We start from the raw sequence: 20,439 nt of genomic DNA, 5'->3' as shown, positions 1-20,439 counted from the left end.
TTCAATCGAACAAAGATCGCGTTTAGCTTCTTTCTTCTTCTCCTCCGTGTGTGTGTGACAGAAAGATGTCGAGACTCCAGAGTCTGAAGGTGTTCATGAACCAGCGGATGACCGCGGCGGTCGAGGAGATATTTGGACATTTTGAGAGAACGATGGCCGAGTACGAAAAAGAGATGAACGGCCGCCATATTGAACTGGTCGATGCGGTTTCAAGACATGAAGCGAAGCTGCAGACAGAATCATGTTGGTTTTTCTCTCTTTCTCCTGCGGGACTTCCTCCAAGACAGAGACACAATGCTAAGCTAACGTTAGCCAACACCGTCCTGTTAGCGAGCTAGCTAAAGACTAGCTAACTATATATATATATATATATATCTATATATATTATATATTATATTTTGTTTGACAAACATTGATGACTCAGCGATACACCGTTTAGTCTTCGTGTATAATGAAGGTAAATCTATAACAAGACGAACTCCACCGAGATTTAAAGGCCTCTCGTCCACATTATCTATATTTATTATAAACTTCTCACCAATAAATACATTTTGTCCTGACTGATGTAGGAATGTTGGGTTCATTCTCAAATAAAAGCTCTTGCTTTGGTTTATTGGTGCATCTCAACAAGAGGAGATAAATACACGTTTATGGGTGTAAAATAATAGCAGAGCGTGATTTATATTTGTATTGAAGTATGAGTTCTTCTATGATTAAAGAAGAGATGCTTTCAGTAACTAAACGTTTCGTTAATGTAAATATCAAACCAGCTGCGAAACTAAAGACTCTTTTAAAGTTGACGAGGAAACGATGAAGTTCTGCAGCTGTAACAAAGCGTAAATAAAGATGCTTTCATCTCGTGGGATTCATTTAACGCTTTTACCAAAACATCTAAATGCAGAACTATAGGATTGTGATATTTTCTGTTACTCACAGATGTTCAGAGACCTGAGGCGTCCGATGGAACGCTGGAGCCGTTTGATGCTCTGTGATCTGTAGAAGTTCAGTAACGTCTCCATGTGTGTGTTTCCTGTTTCCTGCAGACCTCCAGCATCAGCTGCTGATGCTTAAAGAAGAGCGGGAGGACTACGAGTGCATTAGGGAACAGGAGGCCCTATGGCCCCAAATCATTAAAGAGGAGGAGGCCCTACTCATTAAAGAGCAGCAGGAGGACCCAGAGCCCCCACACATTAAAGAGGAACAGGAGGACCCAGAGCCCCCACACATTAAAGAGGAACAGGAGGACCCAGAGCCCCCACACATTAAAGAGGAACAGGAGGACCCAGAGCCCCCACACATTAAAGAGGAACAGGAGGAACTCTGGATCAGTCAGGAGGGAGAGCAGCATCGAGGTCTGGAGGAGGCTGATATCAAGTTCTCATTCAGTCCTGTGAAGAGTGAAGATGATGAAGAGGAAGCTCAGTCCTCACAGCTTCATCAAAGACAAACTGAACAGATGGAAACAGGAGCTGATGGAGAGGACTGTGGAGGACCAGAACCAGACAGGAACTCAGATCCAGATCCTGATTACGAGACTGAAGACTCGTCTGAACCCGAGACTGATGACAGCGATGACTGGAAACAGAACAGAGACCAACAATCGGGTTCAAAGTCTCGGAAAAGGGTGCTTGATGATGAAGAGGAAGCTCAGTCTTCTGATAACGAGACTGAAGACTCGTCTGAACCCTCTTCTGGTGACAGTGATGACTGCAGACAGGACGGAGACCAACAATCGGGTTCCAGCTCTCAGAGAAAGGTGCTTGATGAGAGATGTTACGTTGACAAGCACTTGTGCATCTGCACCGAGTGCGGGAAACAATTCGCCAACAGCACGAATCTGAAGGTGCACAAGTTGATCCACACGGGACTCAAACCGTTCTACTGCAAGCTTTGCAGCAAACGATTTCCTCAGCAGAGAAAATTAATGCGTCACATGAAACGTCACGTACCGGAGAAAAGCTTCCACTGTCTGGTTTGTGACAAACGTTTTCGGCGCAGCGGAGACGTTAAGAGACACATGGACAGTCACACCGGAGAGACTCCGCCTCCGTCCTGAGTGACTTAAACAGGAACCATCGCTGACAAACTACAACACGTGTTTTACTTCTTTATTTTTTATTTTATTTATTTTTATTTTGCACAATTCAAACAATGAAATTTAAAATAAACAAACGTAACAGAGATAAATGAATATCACAGAGCAGGAAGAGGCAGAAAGCCAACTGGGCTTATTTGAAGCCTCCACCTATATAATATTACAATGTTACAAAATTACAAACATAAAGTATGAATAAGACATTACATTACAACGAAAGAAAGATAAGAAAAAAATAATGTAATTGTGTCGAGTGTGTGCGAGCATGTGTGTGGATGTGAGCGTGGTCCTGTGTTTGTTCAGTGATGTTGGTTTATACACCTGCAGTAACTCATAAGCAATGGTAATAATAATGGTAATAATAATGGTAATAATAATGGTAATAATAATGGTAATAATAATGGTAATAATAATGGTAATAGCAATGGTAATAATAATGGTAATAATAATGGTAATAATAATGGTAATACAAGTCCCTATGAGTGAAACAACTGTAAATGTAATGTAGCAGCTAAAACAAGAAAGACATGAACACTAATACATGAAAGACTGTCACAAGACCGCAGTCAGATGTTCTTTTATAGAGAGACGTTTCTTAGTTAGGTGGGAAAAGTCATTCCATAATTTGGTCCCTAAACCTTATTGAAAGTTGACCTCTGCTGGTCAGTAATGCAGGAGGATGAAGATGTGAAGATTGACGAGTTGAGTCTGAGTGAACCTGTGAATAGACTTTGTAGTCGGTCTTGAAATGATCCGGAATATTCCTTCACCTGAAAGTATCTTATAAATGAAAACACAAGTTTGAGAAGTATTGATGTCATAAATAGTAAGAATCTGCAATTTCTGAACTAGAGGAGCAGAAGATGAGTGTGACTGTGATCGGGTTGTGATCCTAACAGAACGTTTCTGGAGGACCAACAGAGAAGTAGAGAAAGTACTGATCCAACTATATCACAATATGAAAGATACATGATACTGTAATAAAGAATAAGCAGACAAGATGTCTAACCCTACTTATTATTCCAATAGATTTGATTATTTGTCTACTAACAGTCAATCTGTTTACTCAACTCAAACTCATCAATAATAACTCAGGAATGTTGTAGATGACACTTGAGGCATCTCAACAGATTCAATTTTAATTTGAGATAAATCCTCTTTGCCACCGAAAATATTAAAATTAGATTTTATGATATTCAAAGATAGTTTATTATTAATGTGAACCATGTAGCATAGGCAGTTAAACCAGCATTAACTTCCATAATCAGTGAATTGAGATTTGAATGAGAGAGAAGTAGGGTTGTGTCATCTGCAAACATCATCGGAAAAAGGCTTTTTGACACATTAGACTCGACATGAAGCATTATCCTTTTTGTACCATTTTTTCTAGTATTTTTGAAAAACAAGGCAATATAGATCCGGGTCTATAGTTGTTAAAACAACGTGGGCTTTCTGCTTTAAACAAAGGAATAACTTTGGCAATTTTTAAATCTTCTGGCACAACAGCTGTTCTCAAAGACTCGGTGGATCTTTGGTTTATTAGGTGACGGGAAGTGATGCAGGCGAACTCCCTTTAATGCTGTGAGCAGCACTTCCTCTTCAGATGTGTTGAGTCTAACAAAGTAAATGTACAATTAAACATTCCTGTTTACATTTAGGTGATTCAATTTGCCATTACTGTCGTTTATTTCATGGTTTTGTTTTTATTTGGGTTTTATGGAGCCTGAGATGATGACGACGTTAACGTGAACCCTCCACTTTACTGCAGTTGTTTCTAATTTATTTGTACTTTAATCTTTACTCGTGGATGAATCTTTAATCTCATGTCATCTTTTTATTGAATGTGTTGAAACTACATTTCTTATTGTTCAGCTCTTGTGGAGTTTCCATCTTCTTCTTTCTATTAAAAGAAGTCTTATAAACTTTATTTTAAATGTATTTTTACTGTTTTTCTTGTTCATAATATGCTTTTTGCACGATCCGTTTTATTAATGAATTCCCATAGTATTGCATATTAATGTGTGCACTTCTGAACAAGATGCCTTTATGATCATTACAAGTATTAACATTAAAATGTTGAAATACACAGGACTGAAGAAGAGCTGCAGTACATTTTAATATCCACCAGATGTCCCTGCTGCTGAATTCATATCCTGCACGGTGGTGGAGCGGCTGCACTAACTTAGGGTCCGGTCCCGGGTCCCGGGTCCCGGGTCCCGGGCGGTCCTTCTGTGTGGAGTTTGCACGTTCTCCCCGTGACTCACACAAATTAGATCAGAACATCTCTGCTTTTAGACAAATGGTTTGACTAATGTCCTCACATTTATTCACATTTGTACTTAAACAAGCGCAGCGGGTTATTTAAGATTTAATACGATGGAAAAAAACACATGAAAAATATATATGTATATATCAAAGACAAATATATGGTTTTAAACTCACAATCTGCTCCATGTGTTGGATGATTTTAATGTTACAGTGTTTCTACCATTAGAAGCGTTTACATACCTTTATTTTGAAACTTGTCCCCCCAACCGGAAGTAAAGAAAGCAGAGAGGCGCGCCGTCAGCTGACCCCGTCGGGTTCGGTGTTTATCGATCTGATCGGAACACTGGAGCGATGGATGGACCGCTGGACATCGTTTTAAACCCCGCAGGTTGGTTTTTATTTCTCCTCCCTCCGGAAACGCTGTCACGTTCCGGGGAGTTTGTGCTAAGCTAACGTTAGCTAAACCACCCGTTAGCCTGTTAGCCGCAGCTAGCTCTTGTATACGACCACTGTGTCCCTGTTTCCCTCCAGACAGATGTGGAATAACAGATCCGGTGGTATTACCGTGAAAACAAACTGCGCAACAAGGAGATTAGATTAATATCTAACTGAAGATGTGTTCTGATTATGAAGCCGGCTGAATTAAATGTGTGATATTTATAGATATTGGGCTATTTGAATGAAATAAAATGCTTGATTAAAGGGAATTAAATGAAATGATTACGTCATAGTGGAGGCTGTGACTTTAATGACATCAATACCCCACAAAAACAATTCATGTTATGAACTAAATATTTAGAATTCTCCAGAACTCCCAAAGCAGAATGCATCCGTTTTATATGGAGTGCATTCATCCTGTGAATTTTTAGTTCTTGGTAATATATTTTACCAATAACTAAGTAATTTCTTCTTATTTTTTTCATTGTGTGTATTCTGAAGCTCTGAGACTCGATGACTGACTTTGTTCAGAGGTTCTTCATCCTGAAAGTATATATTTTATAACAGACTTGATACGTCATCCTGTTTATTGATTCTCTCATTACTGGGACATTTTCAACAAGACTTTCACCCAGGAGACCGCTGTTTGTGTCCAGGACGTCTATAACGCCAAAAAAAGTAGCTGAATAAATAGTGAATAAAACAGTAGTGTGTTTTCGATATTTTGTTAAGCCCATTTATATTGACCAGATTAGGCCAATAAAGGCATCCGCAAAGTCTTTTGAGAAACAACGATTACGTCATTTGGTTATTCTGTTATTTTTCTTGATTTACACACATATGCACATGCATCGAATGACGTCCCAGCTCAGCATGACCCAAGCAGATAGGGATTCGGTGCCTTGCTCAAGGGTGCCTCGGCAGCTGCCAGTTCACACTTCGTACCTGGTCAGTCTGGGATTTGAACCCGCTATCCTCCGGTAGCCAAACCTAGTCTATATATATATATGAAGTGGATGTAGTCACCGTGACATCACCCATTGGTTTGTGGACTGCGGTTTGAAGCCTTGAGTTGGAATTTTGCTTTAAGACGTCGGTCTCAGACATGTCAGGGACGGGGTGTTATTTTTCACTCATAGGCATAGTGTCTTTTCAAAATAAACTTCCGTCTTAGTAAGTTAGGTTTAGGCAACGAAACCGCTTAGTAAGGTTGAAGAAAAGTCACGCGACAAAATGTCAACATTTTCTTATATTTCCACGCTGGACATAAACAACCGTCTACCGGACGAAAGTCCTGTAATTGTTTGCATAAGACAACTTAGACACTCAGAGTTATTGGCTGTTTGTTTTTCTTTCAGCTTTTACTTCAGACATCCACAAATGGATTGTTATTAAAGAGGAGCAGCAGGAGTGGAGCTCCAGTCTGGACCAGGAGGACCCAGAGCCCCCACACATTAAAGAGGAACAGGAGGAACTCTGGACCAGTCAGGAGGGAGAGCAGCTTCAAGGTCTGGAGGAGGCTGATATCAAGTTCTCATTCACTCCTGTGAAGAGTGAAGACGATGAAGAGGAAGCTCAGTACTCACAGCTTCATCAAAGACAAACTGAACAGATGAAAACAGAAGCTGATGGAGAGGACTGTGGAGGACCAGAACCAGACAGGAACTCAGATCCAGATAGACATCCAGAACCACATACTGATGAGAAGACTGGAGACTTTTCTGAACCTGAGACTGATGACAGTGATGATTGGAAGGACACCAGAGAACCTCAGTCAGGTGGCCGTGAGGCAAATCTGATGACTCATAAGAAAACTCACACAGGAAAGAAACCATTTGGTTGCTCGGTTTGTGGTAAAAGTTTTTCCCAGCGTTATTACGTAAAGACGCACATGACATGTCATTCGGGAGAGAAACCATTCAGTTGTTCAGTTTGTGGTAGAGGTTTTTCTCAAAAAACACACTTAACGAAACACATGATATATCATTCAGGTGAGAAGTCATTTAGTTGCTCTGTGTGCAGCAAAAGATATGCACAAAAAGGGTATCTGTTATACCACATGACCATGCACACGGGGGAGAAACGGGTAAAATGTGGGGTTTGCGATAAAAGGTTTACTTGGCATTATCAGCTCAAAAAACACGATTGCGTCGGTGAGTCCTCACAGATGCAACAAAACCAAACTGAGGAGAGCAGAGAGATGGAGCATCTAGTCAGCAGCTCAACTGTTCCTGCTGATGTGGCATTTAATGACACTGACTCCGACACCTCTGAACCTGAGACTGGAGTCAGTGATGATGATTTGAGGGAGACCAGAGAACCTCAGTCAGGTTTAAACTCTTTAAAAAATGACGAAGCCACCGTCAGCGATTCGCAATATAGCGCTAGTGAGAAACCATTTCGCTGCTCTGAGTGTGGGAAAGGATTTGGCCTCAAGGGTTCTCTGAAGAGACACATGAGGTCTCACACAGGAGAAAAACCTTTCAGCTGCTCAGTGTGTGATAAGTCTTTTGGGTGGAGAGGGAGTTTAGAGGTTCACATGAGGAATCACACGGGAGAGAAACCGTTCAGCTGCTCGGCGTGCGGTAAAGGTTTTAGCCGCAAGGCAAATCTGAAGAAACACATGAGGACTCACACAGGAGAGAAACCATTTCGTTGCTCTGTTTGCGGTAAAAACTTCCAGCGCAAGGACCACATAGTTCGTCACATGGTAACCCACACAGAGTAGAAACCATTCAGCTGCAGCTGATGGAGAGGACTATGGATAGTTGGGTACGTTCACGCTTGAACTGATACTTGTACTCGATAGTACCCTTTATCGGTGTGCTTTACTTTCTCCGTAATAACAAAAAAAAAATCCGTTGATTCTGATGGTCCCCGTGGACTAAAGTGGTCGTGTTTCTGAGCACCAGAGTCTTTTTAGAAAACCCCTAATTTTAGTGCAGCAGGGTCTGACAGTCTGCGGGTCCAGCAATACGTCCAGGGTCTCTAGCAGCGTGGTGTCGGTGTTGGCTCCCAGAGAGAAGCTCTGCTCCTGAAGGAGGAGGAGACACTGCTGCTGCTGCCGGGAGCTGAGCTCTCCTCCTCCCTCCGGAGCTCAGGATCTGGGTCTGTCCACGGTGGACCGGTCTCTGGTCATATAGAGGATGAGGACGAAACTGAGATCCCTGTTGTGTTTGCTTGGAGGAAACACATAGGAGACGTGTTGCCTTGGCCAGCTTTGCATTACAAATCACTGAGTGTTGTCTGCATCGAGTTTTGAAGTGTTACCACAGCTCCAACCGCTTTCAGCTCGCTGTGACTCACAAAAATGAACTGAGGAGGGAAATATTTTTAGGACCATTGTAATCAATGAGGCAGGCAGAGTTTTATTCAAATATAGGCCTAAACTATGGTTTTATGTTTCCCTTTTAGATGGTTAATTTCTGTCAGAGGCTGCAATTCAAACAAGACTATTTCATCAGCTCACCTGATTGTTTTTTGTGTAATGTGTTGATGGTGCATTCTGGTCAGATTCATTTAATTATTTTCTATATAAAACCATATTTGAGCTTCAAAAGATATTTTTCGAATGAACTAATGATTTAATGATCAAGGTGAATATCGGAATCAGAAAATGTGTTGTTGCCAAACACGTTTACACATTCTTGGATTTGGCTTGGTGTTTGGTGCGTGACCCTTAAACACAGTGCAATAGTAAAATGAACAATTGATCATTTATGGCTGTTTATAAAATATGGTATATTATGAGCAGGTTAAGATGTCAATCCTGTATGTTCGACTAGAGAGACGCTATACAAGACTAAGTCCATTTATCGTCATCACGGTCCCTTAAAGTGATGCATTTGACTTGCTGTAGTTTTATGTGGTGATAAGTTTATGTTTTGACTGATTGATCTGATTTCATATGATGTGATGTACTTTTATATGCTTTAAATATTCTGTTTATTGATCTGTTTTGGGGCATATTTTCAGCACAGAATATCCTGAACTACACTGCCCTTTTTTTTCTTTTCTCATTTTTATATATTCGTGACTGTTTATTGAAATGTGGTGAGAGATGTGGAGCCCTCTCTATGTACAGATCTCCACAGGTTAGACTGTCGAATAAAAAAACAAACATTAACTCCACCTCTCTTTCTTTAGTTTGAAACTGAAAGGAAAGGGGGTGAAAAAAATATGATAATCTATAGAATTTGGTTTGTTGTTTTCTCAGAGCTCTAATAAAATCTAATACAATGTTTCTGTCTTCAAACTGAGTTGGTTGAATAAGTAAAAAGTATTTCTTTCAGCTACCAATATAAGGCTTGTCTATTTTGCTGTGACATTCCACTTCCTGTAGCTTCTCCTAAATTAATCCAAACAACTTTTTTTGTTTTGTTTGGTGTTATCCACCAAAAATATGGATTTGAGGCCCAACTTCTACCTGATTTCTTGCTTTAAACTCTTCAGGGATTCCTCTGGGTTTCTTTATACCATTTAAATATACTGCCTCTTAAACCTGTGGGCTCTATTTGGGGACCTGTTTACTCTAATTTAGTTTACTCTTTTATAAGCATCCAATAACTATCGGCTACGGCAAATATCTGCTCAAAAACGTTTTTGTGATGTTGGGATGGGAAATTCTGCACAAGTTTTTCGAAAAGTATGAAATAATAATAATAGTAGATATTACTATTATAATTAGTATTATTTTTATTATTATACCCCGAGACCAAATCTTTATAACGTTTATCTTCCGTTTAAATAAAGGTTGAAAAAATAATTGCATTTAATGCAACTCCATAAGAACTGAGGAAAGCAGACATATTAGTTGGAACTTGTTGACAAAAGTATTGAGGCTTTTTACATTAATTATGTATTAAAAATATGTATTTGTGCTATTTATCTTCCTACTTGTGTTTAAGCTCGTTATTTAGGTAACGCCTCTGGACTTTTATTTTGAAGCTCAGCAACGAATCTTCCCCGGAAGCTCTATCCTTTATTGTGGCCAACGTCACACAGTTAAAACACAACATGGCGCCTAACGTCAGAAACAGCAGCGTCTCTTTGTTGTGTTGGTAAAGTCTCAGTTAGCTCCATCAGTACTGATCCATCAGAGTCTCTGTGTGTCTGGATCAACATGTCTGAATGGACTTTTAGCTGTTCACCTTTTTTTCTGGATGTTTTTCCTCTGACTCATCTCCCGGTAGCCTACAAAGCTATCGAAGTTAGCTTAGCATGCTAGCTGGAAACAGACCGACGGGGACGGAAGTGATCAACACAGCGCTAGTCAGAGTTTAATGAGAGTAAACGGTGTTTGTGTCGTTGTGAGAAAATGTCTAAAGTCCAAATGCTGAGATGTTTAGTCAACCAGCGACTAACTGCGGCTGCTGAAGAGATATTTGGTGTGTTTGAAAGAACGATAGCAGAGTACGAGGAGGAACTTTCTCGTTCCAAAGAGGAGAACGAGCGACAACGGAAACTACTGGACGCTGTTTTCATCCCTCAGCTTCGGCTACACAGAGCAGGTTGGTTCTCTTCACTTCTTCTCTGATCTGAAGACGTAATCAGCTCCAGAACCCCTCAGATTATTTATTATATTATGAGCTTCTGGTCCAGGATGGAACTGGGATTCTAATGATATGATGTTAAAGAGTAAGTGCACACTTAAATGTGTTTGTTTTTTATTATCTGTAAACTAAATATTTTATCTCTACTTTGATAAAACACATCATTGCCGGTGTTTCATTTCTTTTTCTCTCCCCAAACAATCTCTAGTTTTTACTTTTTCAATAACTGCCGTGTAGCGCACGCCTGCGCTCTCCTTTCTCTGGACTAGAAATTAAACTATGAGCCCATTAAAACATCCGGTAAACCAGTTTTAATGACCGATTATCACGGATTTGCACCTTCACACCACGTCCCAAAAGGTGGCGTATTGGACTGAGACAGTAACTAATAGAAGACGGACATGCCCGGCAACAATACTCAAGTAGGCTGTGGCATTCAAACAATGCTCGATTTGTACTAAGGGACCCAAAATGTGCCAACAGATCACCCCCCCCCCCCCCCCCCCCCCCCCACCCCACACACACACACACACACACACACACACACGCCGTGACACCATCGCCGGCAGCAGCCTGAACCGTTGATACGATCAGAATGGATCCATGCTCTCACGTTGTTCACATTTTTTCATCCGTCCATCGTTTTGTCTCCTGCTTACCCGGGGCCGGCTCAGCAGAGTATTCCAGGCGTCCGCTCCCGAGCAACATAGTCCAGCCCTTGATGGGGGGCCAGCGGGGAGCTAGACGGGATATATAATCTCTCGAGCAGTTCTGCGCATCTTCTTTATGGATGAATTCAATTCATATTTCTATTAATATTCTAATTGTTTTTCTACATCAGATCACTAATGATTATATTTCTTCTTCTCTGTTTCTGCCGATACAAACTACATCTGATCGGTTGCACGCATTATTCTTGGTTTAAGTTTACTGATGTTCAGTAACGTGTCTGTACTTCTGTCCTGCAGACGTCCAGCAGCTGTTGGTGGTTAAAGAAGAGGTTCCCCCTGAGCGGCAGGAGTCGAGCTCCAGTCTGGACCAGGAGGACCCAGAACCCCCACACATTAAAGAGGACCAGGAGGACCCAGAACCCCCACACATTAAAGAGGACCAGGAGGACCCAGAACCCCCACACATTAAAGAGGACCAGGAGGACCCAGAGCCTCCACACATTAAAGAGGAACAGGAGGAACTCTGGACCAGTCAGGAGGGAGAGCAGCTTCAAGGTCTGGAGGAGGCTGATATCAAGTTCTCATTCACTCCTGTGAAGAGTGAAGATGATGAAGAGGAAGCTCAGTCCTCACAGCTTCATCAAAGACAAACTGAACAGATGGAAACAGAAGCTGATGAAGAGGACTGTGGAGGACCAGAACCAGACAGGAACTCAGATCCAGATACACATTTACAACTATCTAGTAGTGAAAAGGCTTCGCAATGTTACAAACAAGAAACTGAAGTCTGTGATGATTGGAATGAGACCAGTGAACCTCAGTCGGGTTTAAACTTTATGGAAAATAACGAATGTAATTCTTCTGAGAAACAATTTCGCTGCTGTGAGTGCGGTAAACGATTTAACCAAAACTCAAATCTCAAGACGCACATGAGAACTCACACGGGAGAAAAACCTTTCAGTTGCTCAGTTTGTGGTAAACGATTCGGTCAGAAGGCACATCTGCAGAACCATTTGAAGTGTCATACGGGAGAAAAACCGTACAGCTGTTCGTTTTGTAATAAATGTTTTGCACGCAGTGAACATTTACAGTTACACATGAGGACCCACACGGGGGAGAAACCATTCAGCTGCAACGTTTGTGGCAAAAGATTCACGTGGCTCGGTCAGTTCAAAAGCCACAAGTGTGGTGGTGAATCCTCACAGTTTCATGAACTCTGGACCGGTCAGGGGGGAGAGCAGCTTCAAGGCCTGGAGGAGTTTCATACCTCCAAGTTCCCATTCCCTCCTGCCCCTACGAGGAGTGACGGTGATGAGCAGAGGCCTCAGTCCTCGCAGCTTCATCGAAGACACGGAGAGGACTGTGGAGGACCAGGACCAGCCAGGAACTCGGATCCAGATAGTCTTGGGTCACGTGGATTGACATATAACTCATTCATTGGACAGTTCTGGTGACGTCGCCGAGTTATTACATTTTGTCTTCAATTTACTAGAAATCTACAGGAAAATCCTTAAAAGGGAGAAACGTTTCTGTCGCTCACTTTCAAAACGAGGTAAAGAGTTCGTCAGTTAGCGATTAGCATTAATTATTACAGGTAGACGTCCTGCATTGGAAATGTTCCTCCAGTCAAAGTATGTAAGTATATAATTAAGTATGTAATAAAAGTATTAAAATGTCCTGTGTGACTTTTATATATTATATCATTGGATTATTATTGTGTCATTACTGTTGTGGTTAGCAGTGAGAAATTGTCACAATTATCCAGAGCCCAAAGTGATGCCGTCACTATATATATATATATATATATATATATATATATATATATATATATATATATATATATATATATATATATATATATATTCACTGTTGGGTTTAATTATTAACAACACATATCTCATAAACTCCTCATATATTTGGGACAAGTACTGTATTTGTACAGAAGTGAATGTGATAAAGCTACAGTGTTAAATGTTTGTGCGGCTTCAGTGAAGTCTGTATATCACATCTGTAATGTGAACTCTTCTATTGTAGCTCAGCAGCATGACAGTTGAATATTTGTTAAATATAATTAGTTTTATGTTATTTATTTTAAAAGTCATGAATATATTGTGATCGACATGTAAAAAGACGTGTCAGTATAAACCCGGATGTTTTATTTTGACGGGGAAGAAGACCCGGAAGTGTTCTTCACTGTGAACAAAATGGCGTCTAGCTCGTATAACTCGTGAAGGAGTTGTGTTGATAAAGTCTCAGTTAGCTCCATCAGTACTGATCCATCAGAGTCTCTGTGTGTCTGGATCAACATGTCTGAATGGACTTTTAGCTGTTCACCTTTTTTTCTGGATGTTTTTCCTCTGACTCATCTCCCGGTAGCCTACAAAGCTATTGGAGTTAGCTTAGCATGCTAGCTGGAAACAGACCGACGGGGACGGAAGTGATCAACACAGCGCTAGTCAGAGTTTAATGAGAGTAAACGGTGTTTGTGTCGTTGTGTGAAAATGTCTAAAGTCCAAATGCTGAGATGTTTAGTCAACCAGCGACTAACTGCGGCTGCTGAAGAGATATTTGGTGTGTTTGAAAGAACGATAGCAGAGTACGAGGAGGAACTTTCTCGTTCCAAAGAGGAGAACGAGCGACAACGGAAACTACTGGACGCTGTTTTCATCCCTCAGCTTCGGTCACACAGAGCAGGTTGGTTCATTAAACACTCAGCATCTTTAAGACACAAAGTAGATGAGATGAGAACGTGCAGCGTGTTCAAATCTAAAATCTGTTCATGTCACATAAGAGAGTTAACGGAATTGTTTCCTGGTCCGGACAGTTTTTTTGTGAACATTCCTATAAAATCCACATATATTCTGACCAACTTCAATCCTCGTTGTAAACACTGGGTGCTGTTGGTTTTTTGGATATGAACTTGGGCTGGACTCTACTGCCCTGACAGGGGGAGGTGAACCTCACCCATCAGGTGTTCCACCTCGGCCAGCCTAGTAGACCGTACTGCGGGAGACAAACAGGGTGTAGAAAATGGCACAGGCTATACCTGGCTCCTACTGTAATGTTATAGAAACAAGAACAACTCCTGCAAAGAGAAACTTTGTCTCACAGCCAGGTAAAACACAGTTTTTAGTTTGTTTGAGTTTGAATGAGGTCTGAATATGTTCTACAAAATGTGCAACATGTCTCCCCACATTATAGGAAAGTAGTGATATCAGTGGATTAGTTAACAACGTGAAATTACAGTTTTCTAAGGTGTGTATGTATTTCATTATTTTCCACAGACGTCCGGCAGCTGTTGGTGGTTAAAGAAGAGCAGCAGGAGTGGAGCTCCAGTCTGGACCAGGAGGCCCCAGAGCCCCCCCACATTAAAGAGGACCAGGAGGAACTCTGGACCAGTCAGGAGGGAGAGCAGCTTCAAGGTCTGGAGGAGGCTGATATCAAGTTCTCATTCACTCCTGTGAAGAGTGAAGATGATGAAGAGGAAGCTCAGTACTCACAACTTCATCAAAGACAAACTGAACAGATGGAAACAGAAGCTGATGGAGAGGACTGTGGAGGACCAGAACCAGACAGGAACTATGATCCACATAGACATCCAGAACCAGATACTGATGAGCAGACTGGAGACTCTTCTGACACTGATAACAGTGATGATTGGAAGGAGACCAGAGAACCTCAGTCAGGTTTAAACTCTGTGAATAATGATGAAGTTCCTGTCAGTGATTCAGGATGTAGTGCTGATGAGAAACTATTTAGCTGCTCTGTGTGTGGCAAAGCATTCACTAAAAATGGAAATCTGAAGAAACACATGAGAATCCACACAGGAGAGAAACATTTCAGCTGCTCAGTTTGTAAGAACACTTTTACACAGAGTGGAAGTTTACAGAGACACATGGTAACTCACACAGGAGGGAAAGCTTTCAACTGTTCAGTCTGTAAGACATCTTTTGCACAGAAGGCAAACTTGCAGGTACACATGAGATTCCACACAGGAGAGAAACCTTTCAGCTGCTCAGTCTGTCATAAATCTTATACACGTAATGGAGCTTTGCAGGTACACATGAGATTCCACACTGGAGAGAAACCTTTCAGCTGCTCAGTCTGTAAGAAATCTTTTGCACGGAGTGGACATTTACAGGTACACATGATCACTCACACAGGAGAGAAACTTTTCAGCTGCTCAGTTTGTGATAAAAGTTTTGTGTGTAATGCAGAACTGAAGGTGCACATGATAAGTCACTCAAGAGAGGACCCCCTTTAGTTGTTCTGGGTTTAATGAATTTGACTCCCTCACTTGTAAACAAGACCCTGAGATACTTGAACTCCCTCGCTTGTGACTCACTTACAACTTGGAGGGCGGTATCCACTGATGTCTGTCAGAGAACCACGGCCTCGCACTCGGAGGTACTGACTCATCCTGACCGCTTCCCACTTGGCTGACAAAGCGTGGTCCCGGTCCTAAGCAGGAGAAATTTCCACCAACAAATCCAAAGAAACACAGTAACCTCTATGAAGTGATCTCAAGTAAGAGGCCTTTGTCTGGGCAGAGATCAGTAATAGTGTGTTTGTAAACCTGTTTGTTTCATTTTTAACTTCACATGTATTTTATGGCCCGGCGAGTCCCGTCCAGTGCTGTGTAACGTAACTGTTGTGCTTGTTGCTGCTGTAATAGTGTTCTACGCTGCTGAGCTTTGTTGTGTCTAAATCTGCCACCACGAGTAAAGTCGGTAAACTGTTCTTTATTAGTTAAAGGACCAGTGCCAAGGCTGCCAAACCCGAGTTCTCCAGTCGGGCTTCTGTGTGATAAAATTACAGTTGCTGTACTTTACTGCTGCGGCGAGGATCGCCTCGTTTTAAGTGCTTTCTTCTTCTTTTTCTTCTTTTTTTCAAACTAACCCACAAACAAAGGTACTCACACAAACACACTCTCCTCACCACGTCATTGCTTGTTGCTTTTAGGTAGTATGATTGTAATTGAATAAAAGATGTTTTGTTTGTTTACAACATTATTGAGTCTGATCAGTATTGTTAAGATGAATAAACTGTTGTAGTCTTAAAGAGCAGTTTCTGTGATTACTTCGTTCATATGTGTTGTGATGAAAGCTCGATGTTGTAGTCAGTGCTCAGATTCTTCACTGTTCACTCTAAATGTGGAACAGTACTTTGAATATTTGCATTTTTAGTGAACAACATATTTTGAGACTTTATCCACAGTTTGGTTCTTGGTCCATGATCTCCGGGTGGTGCCAAGTTATACTTAATACATGTTAATAATACTAGTGATGTTAATCATAGTATTAATATCAATAATTGTATTATTCACCCTGCTGCCTTCTGTAAAAGGAGATACAGAAGTATCAACTACCAAACCACCAGATTTCAAAACAGCGTCTTCCCTCTGGATGTGAGACTCCTTCATTCATCCTCCATATATCATTATATATATATATATATATATATATATATTGTGCTGTTTGTTTTCTTTCTTCTGTAGCAAATTGGGACTGCGATCTAAATGTCGCTGTGCAACCCTTTCGTACAATGACAAATATTAGCCATGTACAGTGGGGAAAAAAGTTGTTAGTCAGCCACCAATTGTGCAAGTTCTCCCACTTAAAAAGATGAGAGGCCTGTAATCTTCATCATAGGTGAACCTCAACTATGAGAGACAGAATGAGAAAAAGAAATCCAGAAAAATCACATTGTCTGATTTTTAAAGAATTTATTTGCAAATTATGGTGGAAAATAAGTATTTGGTCAATAACAAAAGTTCATCTCAATACTTTGTTGTATTCCCTTTGTTGGCAATGACAGAGGTCAAACGTTTTCTGTAAGTCTTCACAAGGTTTTCACACACTGTTGCTGGTGTTTTGGCCCATTCCTCCATGCAGATCTCCTCTAGAGCAGTGATGTTTTGGGGCTGGCGCTGGGCAACACGGACTTTCAACTCCCTCCAAAGACTTTCTATGGGGTTGAGATCTGGAGACTGGCTAGGCCACTCCAGGACCTTGAAATGCTTCTTACGAATCCACTCCTTCGTTGCCCGGGCGGTGTGTTTGGGATCATTGTCCTGCTGACAGACCCAGCCACGTTTCATCTTCAATGCCCTTGCTGATGGAAGGAGGTTTTCACTCAAAATCTCACGATACATGGCCCCGTTCATTCTTTCCTTTACACGGATCAGTCGTCCTGGTCCCTTTGCAGAAAAACAGCCCCAAAGCATGATGTTTCCACCCCCATGCTTCACAGTAGGTATGGTGTTCTTTGGATGCAACTCAGCATTCTTTCTCCTCCAAACACGACTAGTTGAGATTCTACCAAAACGTTCTATTTTGGTTTCATCTGACCATATCACATTCTCCCAATCCTCTTCTGGATCATCCAAATGCTCTCTAGCAAACTTCAGACGGGCCTGGACCTGTACTGGCTTGAGCAGGGGGACACGTCTGGCACTGCAGGATTTGAGTCCCTGGCGGCGTAGTGTGTTACTGATGGTAGCCTTTGTTACTTTGGTCCCAGCTCTCTGCAGGTCATTCACTAGGTCCCCCCGTGTGGTTCTGGGATTTTTGCTCACCGTTCTTGTGATCATTTTGACCCCACGGGGTGAGATCTTGCATGGAGCCCCAGATCGAGGGACATTATCAGTGGTCTTGTAGGTCTTCCATTTTCTAATAATTGCTCCCACAGTTGATTTCTTCACACCAAGCTGCTTACCAATTGCAGATTCAGTCTTCCCAGCCTGGTGCAGGTCTACAATTTTGTTTCTGGTGTCCTTTGACAGCTCTTTGGTCTTGGCCATAGTGGAGTTTGGAGTGTGACTGTTTGAGGTTGTGGACAGGTGTCTTTTATACTGATAATGAGTTCAAATAGGTGCCATTAATACAGGTAACGAGTGGAGGACAGAGGAGCCTCTTAAAGAAGAAGTTACAGGTCTGTGAAAGCCAGAAATCTTGTTTGTATATAGGTGACCAAATACTTATTTTCCACCATAATTTGCAAATAAATTCTTTAAAAATCAGACAATGTGATTTTCTGGATTTCTTTTTCTCATTCTGTCTCTCATAGTTGAGGTATACCTATGATGAAAATTACAGGCCTCTCTCATCTTTTTAAGTGGGAGAACTTGCACAATTGGTGGCTGACGAAATACTTTTTTTCCCCACTGTAACCTTTATACATCCTAATAATCAAACCCGCTCCTGGCAGATCCCACTAAGCTTTACAGTCTTATTTTTACTGTTGAAACATAAGTTTTCTTTTTTCGGTAAAAATGAGGTGCCATTTCTATAATTGCAGGCCGTCCTGAGTCATATGACCCTAGATGCAGACGTTTGGAGGCAGAATTGCAGAAAGATTTCTCTCAAACCTTTTTACTTTAACCACCAGGTGTCCCTGTTTTCTTCTTGTATTGTGTTTTTCATGGTTTTGAGAAAATGTGTTGTTGTGATTTAGGTTAGAGGTTTTACTTGGTTATTTTTGTAGCCCTTGACTAGTAATGTGCATCCTGAACCAAATACATTCTGTAATGTCAAAGTATTGTCCTCGAAGACAAGGAATGAAATCACACAGTTCTGTTTTGCATTGCTGAGGGAGCAGAGGTGCAGAAAATGATCAGAAGGCAAATAATTGGTGATATTTTGTCTTCTACAGAAACAAATAAATATTAGAAAACAATCACATGAGTCATCTCTTTCCATGCCCCATCCACAACTGTTACATATGGAAAAGATGGAAGGTAACTGATGATTGGAATAATAATTTACAATTTCTTATTGTAGTAGTATTCTAGTGCTTTTATTTTGAAGGTAACATACCACGTCAGCGGAACCGGATGTTCCTCCATTATCGACATACGTTGTTAGAAACAGCAGCGTCTCTTTGTTGGCAGCATACAGTCTCAGCAGACACAGTCGCAGTTAGCTCCATCAGTACATAAAGCTGACGCTTTTATCCAAATTACAATTACAATTGAGATTGTTGCTATAGTCGCAGCTACGGGAGCAATTTTCAGGTTAAGTGTCTTGCTCAACATCGACATGCAACCAGTGGCGCCGGACCCGGGGTTCGAACCGCCAACCCTTTAATTGAAAGATAGCCCTGCTCTCCACTCAGCCACAGTCGACAGTACTGATCCATCAGGGTCTCTGTGTGTCTGGATAAACATGTTTGAATGGACTTTTAGCTGTTCACCTTTTTTTCTGGATGTTTTTCCTCTGACGGTAAACGGTGTTTGTGTCGTTGTGTGAAAATGTCTAAAGTCCAAATGCTGAGATGTTTAGTCAACCAGCGACTAACTGCGGTTGATGAAGAGATATTTGGTGTGTTTGAAAGAACGATAGCAGAGTACGAGGAGGAACTTTCTCATTTAAAAGAGGAGAACGAGCGACAACGGAGACTACTGAACGCTGTTTTCATCCCTGAGCTTCGGCTACACAGAGCAGGTTGGTTCTCTCTCTCTTCCATCACCGTTTACTCTGTTTATACTCAGAATACACAGGAAGTAACAAACAGTTACATCCTGTTATATCCGATCTGTAGTTCTGATTTATTCATGTCGTGTTTGTAGATATTCATGTGGAAATGTGTGTTTCTGGTATTGTCTGCTATTCTTTGTTCTTTGTTCTTTGTTCTTTGTCTGCCTGTGAAACACTTTGCTGCTCTTGTTGCCATGGCAACTCCACCAGCAGAATAAACCGGGGTGGATGAACGGATTTCATTGCACAAATGGATTCATAATTACAGAGCAAAGCCTCTCTCTACCTGTGGTGATAATAACACATAAGTGTATGTTTCCTGCTTTAGCTTACTGCTGACAGGAGCGCTCACTAAAGGTAAACTCCCTCTTGTGGACAAATGGGTCAATGACGCTGCTCTTCAATATGTGTTTCACTGTTCATCTCTGGGTGGACTGGAGCACACTTCTTCTTGTCCAAACATACATTTGACTATCGAATTTTGAATAGCAGTACTATATAACTGTATGGATGCCTTGCTAAAGCTATTGATAAAGAACATCAAGAATAATCAAGGAAACCTTGCAAATTAATGCAAAAATCACATGATGGAAACGCTACTTCCAGGGAGTACAACATTGACGACTGCTAATGTAGCAGTAGTGTGCTCTCTTCTTTGCGTTGTGTTTTTAATTCAGGCACACTTTATGTCTTTTTGGCTCCAACCAGCCGTTTATTCACCAGCCAGCATATATGAAGTAGCCTGGTAACAAACAGATGTACATTAGGTGTCTCACAGCCCACCTCGTGGTCACAAACTCCAGGAACACGGAGACAGCTTGCTTCAGACTGGTTAAGGAAAGCAGGGCGCACCACTAAAGTCTGCAGGCGGCCAGCAGAGGGCGCTAATGTGACACAACACACTTGTCTCCGTGGTAACGAAAGATACTAAGTTGTAA

General features: G+C 41.4%; 3 protein-coding genes across 3 annotated transcripts; all 3 read left to right on the top strand.

The window, feature by feature from the left end:
• Positions 1 to 127: 127 nt before the first annotated feature.
• Positions 128 to 3,895, top strand: LOC306708226 (uncharacterized protein). Its single transcript, XM_079176008.1, has 2 exons — positions 128 to 243; positions 1,044 to 3,895. The coding sequence occupies exons 1-2, from the start codon at positions 153 to 155 to the stop codon at positions 2,054 to 2,056; spliced, it is 1,104 nt and encodes a 367-aa protein (XP_079032134.1). The 5' UTR covers positions 128 to 152; the 3' UTR covers positions 2,057 to 3,895.
• Positions 3,896 to 10,048: 6,153 nt separating this feature from the next.
• Positions 10,049 to 12,643, top strand: LOC306708223 (uncharacterized protein). The gene is made up of 2 exons (XM_079176005.1): positions 10,049 to 10,311; positions 11,322 to 12,643. The coding sequence occupies exons 1-2, from the start codon at positions 10,119 to 10,121 to the stop codon at positions 12,476 to 12,478; spliced, it is 1,350 nt and encodes a 449-aa protein (XP_079032131.1). The 5' UTR covers positions 10,049 to 10,118; the 3' UTR covers positions 12,479 to 12,643.
• A 691-nt stretch (positions 12,644 to 13,334) lies between these two features.
• On the top strand, positions 13,335 to 15,956 carry LOC306708224 (uncharacterized protein). Its single transcript, XM_079176006.1, has 2 exons — positions 13,335 to 13,718; positions 14,309 to 15,956. Exons 1-2 carry the CDS (start codon positions 13,526 to 13,528, stop codon positions 15,286 to 15,288), a joined length of 1,173 nt encoding a protein of 390 aa, XP_079032132.1. The 5' UTR covers positions 13,335 to 13,525; the 3' UTR covers positions 15,289 to 15,956.
• The last annotated feature ends 4,483 nt before the right edge of the window (positions 15,957 to 20,439 follow it).

Source organism: Pholis gunnellus, assembly GCF_910591455.1.
Source record: "Pholis gunnellus genome assembly, chromosome: 16".
In the NCBI taxonomy this organism is placed as follows: Eukaryota; Metazoa; Chordata; class Actinopteri; order Perciformes; family Pholidae; genus Pholis; species Pholis gunnellus.
Note: the sequence above shows the minus strand (reverse complement) of the source record. Positions and strands in the feature narration are given on the sequence as shown.

Excerpts from the sequence above, each read along its gene's own strand:
- LOC306708226 (XM_079176008.1), top strand. The coding sequence starts at position 153 with ATGGCCGAGTACGAAAAAGAGATGAACGGCCGCCATATTGAACTGGTC. Across the intron at positions 244-1,043 it reads GAAGCTGCAGACAGAATCAT|ACCTCCAGCATCAGCTGCTG; the intron begins GTTGGTTTTTCT and ends TGTTTCCTGCAG.
- LOC306708223 (XM_079176005.1), top strand. The coding sequence starts at position 10,119 with ATGTCTAAAGTCCAAATGCTGAGATGTTTAGTCAACCAGCGACTAACT. Across the intron at positions 10,312-11,321 it reads GCTTCGGCTACACAGAGCAG|ACGTCCAGCAGCTGTTGGTG; the intron begins GTTGGTTCTCTT and ends TCTGTCCTGCAG.
- LOC306708224 (XM_079176006.1), top strand. The coding sequence starts at position 13,526 with ATGTCTAAAGTCCAAATGCTGAGATGTTTAGTCAACCAGCGACTAACT. Across the intron at positions 13,719-14,308 it reads GCTTCGGTCACACAGAGCAG|ACGTCCGGCAGCTGTTGGTG; the intron begins GTTGGTTCATTA and ends TATTTTCCACAG.